A 9,046-nucleotide genomic window follows, 5' to 3' on the forward strand; every position below is an offset into this window, starting at 1 on the left:
TTTTCACTCAGAATGGTTAGTGAAAGTATTTTTGTACTAAGTCTAAGAATCAGAATATCTGTGTTTCGGTCCTTCAGCAAGTGTGCATTAGATAAATATCTACAGAAAATGAAGCTCTTAGTCTTAGAGAGTTGGGCATATGAAATGTTTGTATCAGAGGTCATATATTGCATATGTAACTTTGAAAACTTAAGGGGCTGTATTGCAATTAATGTATGCAAAGGGGTTGCAGTTATTTCTTAGTTTTCTGTAAATATGAATTCTTTTTGCCTGAGCTATAACGACAGATCACTATTCACATTTTGCACTCTAAACTCTAGAAATATGGACTTCCTTTTTGTTCAGAATTCAAAAGTATTGATGTTTTGTTATTAAAAAAACATTAAAAAAATTAATTGTCAAATTAATTTTTCTTCAATTTTGGAGGTATGTCAGCAAACAAAAATGCACTGAAATACTTTAATGGGCTTCTCCATCGCTTACTCTATTTTTTATTTTTATTTTTTTCAAAATTAAAGACTATTTTATATGACTAAATTCTACGGAGTGCTTTCCTCTCTCTAGAAGAAGTGAGAGTTTATTTTCAGTGGATTAATTACTATAAATATTCAAGGCTGTACTATAGGGAAGAAGTAAATGTAAGTATGGCAGAGAAGGGAGGAGGAAGAGAAGTTTGTCTTCACTTATTATTCAGTATTAGGAGGGCTGTGATCCCTGAAGGGTGACCCATGCTTAAATTCACCTTAAGGTGGGGTCCCCGAGCTTCTTTGTGGTGTTTTATGGGTTGCAAAAGGCTATGACCCCAGATATTTAACCTGTCTGCTAATGGTGACTTAAGAGAGGACATTTTTACTGCATCTTTAAGCAGTCATGATGTCCGAGTATGCAGGTTCCTGCGAGACTGTGTGAATGAATGACTGGCTCAAGACTGGCACATCCTTGAACTGTTAGCAAGTTCTGCTTAGCTTTTCAAAGATGTCTGAGTACCTGTACTAAAGTAAATTGATAAAGGAGACTTATAAGGGTTTCTTAACAAATTCACAGAATGGTTGAGGCAGTCAGGGACCTCTGGGTCCATCTGATCCAACTGCTGCTCAAGTAGGGATGCCCAGAGCAAGCTGTCCAGCACTGTGTCCAGGTGGCTTCTGAAGATCTCTAAGGAGGAGACTGTGGAACTACTCTGGGAGCCTGTGCCAGTGCTTACGCGCCACACAAGTAACAAAGTGCTTCCTCATCTCTAGATGGAATCCCCCATATTTCAGTTTGTGCCCATTGCCTCTTTTGTTGGCACTGAATGCCACTGAAAAGAGCCTAGCTCCATCTTCTTCGTACCTTCCCTTCAGGCATTTACAGACATTGATAAGATGCCTCCGAGCCTCTTCATTTCAATCTGAACACAAGAGAGGAGCTCCAGTCTTTTCATTTTGGTGGCCTTATGTTGAACTGTTTCCAGTCTGTTTGCGTCCCTTTCCAGGATGTCAATATTTCACATGTCCATGTCTCTCTTCTACTATCCTTCATTGCTTCAGTGATCTGTGCTGGTAATTCAGAAGGAAACATTTTTCCCCTCCGTCAGAACTTATGGCAATACCTATGTGGAAATAAGGAACTGAGTGACTGTGATATACCACCTGGTTGTCTGATTTGGTGTGAGGGCAGCATTCGCCATGATTCTGTAATGGCTCCAGCTCTCACCTGAGGTGTGGAGGGCTATCTCTCCTTGTTCCACAGCTGGTGTGCTGCAGAAACAGTTCTTATTCTTCCTTATCATTTGTAGTTTTGAGAGCATTCGTCGTAAGGAAGGTGTTTTAGCTTGGTGGCTGGTGGTCTTCCAGTTTCTCTTTCAGGCTGTGGTGTGGAGCTTCGCATACTTTGTCCTGATGCAACAGTGTGGCATTGTTCTATGGCTACCTAAAGAGGAAATCACTGTGCTCCTCTCAGAGGCTGCCATGTATTGTAGGTGGTAAAACAAGACCTTGCCTGCTGCAAAGCATTCTGTAGAACAGACTGTTGTTAGTATAACATTAGCTCTGCTCATGGAGACAGCTGTTTGTATGCTGCTTATACTGTGTGTCTGGTGGCATTTATAATGATTGTCTTTTAATTGCTTGGTCAGCAATCTGTTGTGGAGCATTATGCCACTTTCTGGTGGCACGGAGGCCTGGCAGTGGAATGTCAGGGTTGAGAGGCTTCTGTGTGACCATGGTGAGGGATTGATCTGAGGCCCTGGTATTGTTTGTTTGCGCCTAGGAGGTTTTGTTAACTTGAATAACATCTCTGGGCGATGAGGAACACTGGCATGGAGGTACACAGCAATGAAAGGATGATTTAAACAGCTTTCTTGTGCTGCTTCATCTTCACAGACATCGTAAATCAGATTAGCACGGGACAGAGGAAAGGAAGAGGGAAAGTGGGGAATGGTGTGATGGAGGAAAGGCAGAGGAAACCCACATTTGCTCTAGTAAGCAGATGGACAGGCTGAATCTCCTCACACTCATTCACTTTTGGCTCCTGCTGTCATCTGTGGGTGGAAACATGAATCTTCCTACAATCCATCTCAGCAGCTTCAACCATGCTTTCATTGTTGATGTTTATCTGCCTATATCTTCCATCTCATTTTCCTCCTCCTTTGCAGAAACCCTATTCATACTATTCATAGATGTTTTTTTCTTTTTTTATGCCAGGCAAACGTTCTAAAATAATTCCTGACTCCACAAACATCTTCATGTTGCTTCTTGTGTGGATCCTTCCCTAAACACCCTTAATCACTTGGCAGTTGATGGCAGCATAAGGACTTGTGCCAACCTTTTGGTCCTGCAGAGACATATAGGGACTACTCCTGTCCCTAGCAGGCACCCTGCTCTGGGTGGCACTGTGTGACCAGCTCCTGTTTCCTCACAGATCTCTCGCAACCTGGGGAAACTCTACAGTGAAATGATCTTTGTGAATGGCTTTGTCCACTGTGACCCACACCCAGGCAATGTGCTGGTGAAGAAGTGCCCAGACTCTGGCAAGGCCTACATTATTCTCCTGGACCATGGGCTCTACCAGGTATGTAACTGGGAGGCTTCCAGGTTTCTGCAGGCTCCCTTGAATATTAGGCTGGAAGATCATAACTAGCTGTGCTGTTGCACTTGGAAGCCTGTATGAATTAATTTCTCCTATTTTTCCTGTAACTCTCCAAGGAAACTTCCTGACTCTGGCATGGGGGATAAGACACAGCTAGGGGATGCAGTTTTCCTTCTCCTTCCTTCTTTGTGGACTTCTGAGGGGTCATGTCTTTCTTCTCAGGTGCTGAGCGAGTCATTCCGCATGGACTACTGCCGCCTTTGGCAGGCCCTTATCAAGGCTGACATGAAGAGGGTGCAGAAGTACAGTCGGCGGCTTGGGGCAGGAGATTTGTACCCTCTCTTTGCCTGCATGCTCACTGCCAGGTCCTGGGAGTCTGTCAACAGGGGAATTGACCAGTCACCACTCTCAGCCAGCGAGGTAGGACTCATGGGCTCTTCCATACTGGGAGTCCTTCCTTCTTCTTGGATATCTTCCCTTCTTTTAACCGCTTTCACTGCTGATACCACATGATATTGGACAACCCTTGGCAGCTCCACGGCAAATTCTGCATTGACAGCTAAGCTAGAAAAAGTGAGGAATTTTTCTGCACTGTGTTTTATAGTGGCTGAACTTAATTTCCCAGTTTCACTTGTCATGGGCTGCTTAAATTTTGTATAATATTTTAATGGGTTAGTGTTCACCAGTTCTGGGAAGACAAATCAGCCTTTTCTTAAAAAGAAGTGTTTAATGCAGCTGTGCAGGCAACCAGCAAGGAGGATAGGATGAGGCAGAGGAGACATAAAGGCTTAGTGGGAAGAAGACATGAGAAGGGTAATGCATTATCACTATTCATGTAAATGACTATAAGCACTGATACAAACTCCTAAAAACCCTTGGAAATTACCTCCCAATCAGAAAACCTATTAACTTGAAGTCAAGGTTGCTTAACTGCAGGTTCTGTCAACTCAATCACTACAAATCTAGGAAATTGCGACTTACGTTCTCCCTCCCTTTCCTATCTGCACATGCTGGGATCCTTCTCACACCTCCTAGCGCTCGTTACATGCACACAGTGCCTTAAGAATAGTAGCAGCCCCTGCCAGCTGTGCTTCTTTTAGAGATGAGCATATACTGGTGTGATTTCAGTGTCAGTAGGGAGAAAAATGTTGTATTCTATGGTTTGTTCTGATCTGCACACATTTGTTGTAGATAGGATGAAAATAATTTAAGTAGCATTAAAATATTGTTCTATTAAATTCTCTTCTGGAAATTCCTTTGGGTTGGCATTTCATTTTGATGGATGTGGCTGAATTTGCTCTACTAGTTTGCTGTTATGCACAGTAGTGAATAGGCCAGATACCTTGGGTAAAAGAGCACCCCTGGTAACTTGATTGCTTCCTACCTAAGTTAATTTTGTGCGTATTAGAAATGATTTAATGACTGTTTAGCAGATCTGTGCTTGGTCTGTTGAGTTCTGAAGCTGATAGCTCCAGAAAAAAAAATGTAGAGGCACTAAAGTGAACCAAAACATTACTGACTACAGGGCCAATACTTTAAGGCCAGTGTTGAATCTGAGTTAGTAAGCAATGTTTATCCTAAACCGGCTTATGTAAATTATGCTAGAGATATAATCATGGCTGCATGGTGCCTTGGTGGACTAACGAACTTTGTCAGAACTGGATTGCTTGTATGGAGCCAGCTCTGTTGCTTCTGCCTACATGACACAATTAATGCTGAAACTAGATAATCCCGTAGCAGATAATGGGGAGCTGAGCAGATTTACTGTGGCATTAGGAAATGAGCTGCTGTTTGCCCTTAGTTTAGAGGTGAATTTGGAAGATTGTATCAGCAGGGAAAGCCAAGAGGCTCTGGTAGGCAGGTGCCATCAGCTAGGGGCTTGTGAGAGGATGCATGAAGGTGGATTGACAGGAGAATGTTCTGTGAGACACTCCTGATACAAAATCTTAGCTGCAGTGCTATGTCCACCCTGGGGCACTGCCTCTGGTGGAAGGTTTGATGAAACTTGAGAGAGGCTAGTGGGAAGCTATGAGGACTGGTGGTCAAGCAGATCTAACTCAGGAGGTAAGTCAGGGCAGAAGCAATCTAGAGAAGTGCAGGCTGAAAATTTGTGTGTGTGATTTCAGTCTGTTAAAGACTGCTGCAAACAGGAGAGGAAGTAATGGGCATAAAATTCAGTTAAGAAGATTTGGGTAAGAATATGAGAAAAGCCAGATCTAATGGAAGGGGTAGTGAGATACTTGGTGCAGTGATCTGGTCACATCACTGGAGAGTTTTAAGGGCAGGCTGGGCAAACGTGTGAGGATTGCTATAGGTGTAGATGTTCATGCCTAAAGCCAAGGCGGGCAGCAGACTGCTCAGGGTGGCTGCTAGCCCTATCTCATCAGTTTTATGAATGTGTTTTGCTGCATCCCGCAGCTGTCTCTGTGATTGCAGCCAAGGGGCTTTTCTCAGGTCCTCTGGCACAGCTCATTTCTTCCTCCATGCACAGGCTTCACTCCTGACAGAAAATGGCAGTTCTGATGACAGATCATGTGGCTGCTTTGTGATGTGTACAAACAGCTGGAGCTAAAAATAAAAAGAAAAGAAAGAGAAAACAAAATCTCTTTGTAGAAGATAAAGTACCCTCTTCTGTGGTGCTGGCAAGGATAATGAATATCAGCAGAGAATTTTCTGCCAACAAACAGTGGAATGAAACATTTAACATTTAGGAGAACTGAGCATCTTCTTGCTGAAGCTTTGTGTGTTTGGTCAGTGATAGAGCCAGAACATCATTTATAATTTATTTGTCAACGCCAAAGCAACCATGGTGGTGCTTGAGTTAGGTACACCTATGACCATCATGGCCTGCATACTGCTTTTGTGTGGGCTTTTTCCTCTGTTTTGAGTCTAAAGTTTGCAAAGTTGAGTATGAGATCTCGTATCATGAAGTGCATACACACCATCTGTCATTCCACAGGAGAAAATGTTTTATAGCAATCCTTTCCCTTCCTTACAAAGGACTGTCTCTCTCTTTAAGAAGTCATTTACTACCCTCTACATCTGTCCTGTTGGATTCTGGCTATTTCAGGTGTTTCAGGGACTTTTTTGGGGGTTTTACCAATTCATGTCACGACCTTTGTAGGAAGAGGTAAGAGCACAGTATATATGGAATCAGATCTACTATCCTGTCCTACATTTACTGGAGTGATGGTGGAACTGTTAGATGTAAGAAGAAGCAGGCCTGAGGCAGAGGGCTGACTGTTTTATGTGCTACTATAGAAGCCATCTTACATGGTTCAAGCCTGTCAGTAATTGCTGAGCTGTGCCATCCTTGGTAGAGATCTTATCTTGATTAGTGTATTTGTAAGCTGGAGAGCTGATGAAAAGGAAAGATCTCTCTGTGCCTTGATTTTTATACTTCTTTCAATGTCTGATCGTGGCTGCTGCAAGGCAAAATACAGGTCTGTCAGACTAAGGGTCCTACAGATGACAGTGTTATGATATTTTGGGTTAACGTGAGGGTATGCATAATGCTTTTTCAGCTTCACTCAGTTGTGTTGAAAACAAGGACTAAACTAGGCCTTGGAAATAGCTTTACCAGTAAATCACAAAGCCTTCAGTTTCACGGGACAGCAGAACACATGTGACATGGACCAGCCTGGTTGTTTTTGCTCTTTAGTACCTGGCCTAGAGTCAGGGTCTGGTAAAACGCTGTCTCCTCCTTCCAAATCTCAGCTGTGTCTGGACATGAGTTTTCCATGCACTCTCAGCTTTTCTGTCCTTTCTCCCTGACATGACCTGGCTGAATGCAGGATGTGGAGATCCGGTCCAATGCTGCTGCTTACCTACCCCAGATCACCCAGCTCCTCAACAATGTCCCCCGCCAGATGCTGCTGCTACTGAAGACCAATGACTTGTTAAGGGGAATTGAGTCAGCTCTGCATACACGGGCCAGTGCCAGTTCCTTCCTCAACATGTCTCGCTGCTGCATCAGAGCTGTGTCCACGTAAGTCTGTTCTCCAGACATCAGAGCTCAGACACAGATCAGCCTACAGATATGCTGCTCTCTGAGGGCCAAGGGGAATCCCAGGGCCAGCAGACCAAGGGACCAGTCTCATAGCAAATATGTGAGCAAGCAGTGTGTCAGGATTGCTGGAGTGCTATGAATGTGCAGCCAGTGAAGGCTACAGGGGTACACCCCTGTCCCTGTTGAAGTAAAGCTGGGCATGGAGGGGGAAGATGCCGTGGCCTTGGGCTCGCTGTATGCAGTGCAAAGGGAACTAGGCTCACGCAAGAGCAGGCTGTCTCTTCTGCCAGATTTGTACCAGAAAAGGAGACCCCAATTCCTCAGGAACTTCTGTTTGGAGAAAATCCGTACTCCCAGGAGACCTGACAGCTGGTGACTATCCAGGTGTGGGACAGTCCACTCCCCTGGGAAGGGGGTTGGTTGTACAGAAGGAAATTGTAGGATAGGCCATCTTCTTATTGGGCTGTGTCCTGCTGGATCTAATACAGCTGTTTCTCTCATTCTAGGTATCAGAGGAGCAAAAGTCACTCGCTTTACAGGAGGGTCCACATCTCACTCACAGAAGCACTGAGCCTATGGCAGATCGACTTGTATGAACTCTTTCTGTGGCTGAAAGGGTCTTGTCTGGGGAACTGGGTCATTGCTTTCCTGAGCCGGATGCACCATTCCACATAACTGACATGAACTCATGGAAGAGGCTCAAGTGTTCCCGCCATTCCACTTCTACTCTCCATGGCATATTTGCATTTATGACTGTTTCTGCTGTTCTGTGGCCTATTCTTGGGTCTTGCTCCTTGTTACATGCTGCACTGTCCTTGCTTGTTACAACACTAGCTTTCTCTGTGGCAGCAAGAGGTGAAGTAGGTATGAGGGTTCTGCTGCTTTATAGTTTAAGAAAGGAAGGTGTGGTATACTGTGTCAGGAAAGGCATAGTATTTTCTCTCCCCATTTGAGCTGGGGAAATTCCAGACATTCCAGTGGTACTGCACTGGAAGCAAAAGACTTTTCTAGGCTCTTTCTTAAACAATCTTACAAAATTTAAAAGAATCACTGCCCTGCCTAGAATACCCCGAAACATTTATTTGACCTTTGAAAAGAGAGGGTCCATCCCTTTAAATTCCAATATGATTTATTTTAGCTATTGCAGAGTCTCCGTAGTCTAACTTCTGCTCAAATGTTCAGAGAGTTTCTCAGAGAGAAGTGAGACCTTGTGGAGAGCTGGCGTTATGACTTCTATTTCCAGTACTAGAGTACCGTAATGGTGAGAACAGTGGACTGGAACCCTGGTTCCTGAGGTTCTTGTATTGTCAGCAAGTGCCTGTGTGGGTTTTGGACGTTTTCAGTCCTGTTTCCTTGCAGTTGGAATGAAGAAGGAGACAGTGGTCCTACCTTTTTTTCAAAAATCAGGGAAGGCAAGAGGAAGGACAACTCAGGGCTCTGAAACTGCTGGTAATGTATGTGTGCTGTACAGATGCTGCCGCACAGCAAAATAAATGTGTTGCATCAAAGACATTTGTAGGAAGGATGCCAAGCTCTGTACTGAGGGTGATTTTTGTGACCTCTAACCTCAGACCTGTTTCCAGGGGAGTGAGTGATGTAAGGCAGTGCTTGTTAACTGCAAGGTGAGTGAAATGCCATCTTGGTCCTTCCTCTGCTCAAGAAGTTTGTTCCACATGCAGATCCTCTGCTTTTGCATCGGGTGTGTTGGGATGTAGTGGAGGAGTGGGTACCATCCCCCTGGTAAGGCACGCCACTACTGGCCAGCCAAATCCATGCCATGCCTACCTCTTCCCTGTCTGCAGAAGTGTGCTGCAGCACATCTGTGAGACGTCACCATCCCCATGCTGCGCATTGAGCATTTTGCCTTGTCACTGCCGGTGACATTTCACTGTTCTTGCCTCAGATGAAAACCTGCCACTTGCTCGGTGGTGCAAGTGACAGGTCTGATGACTCTCACTGCAGCTATGG

General features: G+C 44.5%; 1 protein-coding gene across 7 annotated transcripts in view; it reads left to right on the plus strand.

Moving 5' to 3' along the window:
- The window catches only part of ADCK1 (aarF domain containing kinase 1), a 78,173-nt gene extending 69,417 nt beyond the window's left edge, over positions 1-8,756 (plus strand). For all 7 annotated transcript variants that reach the window (XM_019615781.2, XM_019615779.2, XM_019615782.2 and 4 more), the window contains 4 exons: positions 2,902-3,051; positions 3,292-3,489; positions 6,864-7,057; positions 7,585-8,756. In XM_019615781.2, the coding sequence (XP_019471326.1) occupies positions 2,902-3,051; positions 3,292-3,489; positions 6,864-7,057; positions 7,585-7,753 (711 nt within the window). In that variant the 3' untranslated portion in view covers positions 7,754-8,756. The remainder of the gene's footprint in view (positions 1-2,901; positions 3,052-3,291; positions 3,490-6,863; positions 7,058-7,584) is intronic.
- The last annotated feature ends 290 nt before the right edge of the window (positions 8,757-9,046 follow it).

Source organism: Meleagris gallopavo, chromosome 5 (assembly GCF_000146605.3).
Source record: "Meleagris gallopavo isolate NT-WF06-2002-E0010 breed Aviagen turkey brand Nicholas breeding stock chromosome 5, Turkey_5.1, whole genome shotgun sequence".
Taxonomy (NCBI): Eukaryota; Metazoa; Chordata; class Aves; order Galliformes; family Phasianidae; genus Meleagris; species Meleagris gallopavo.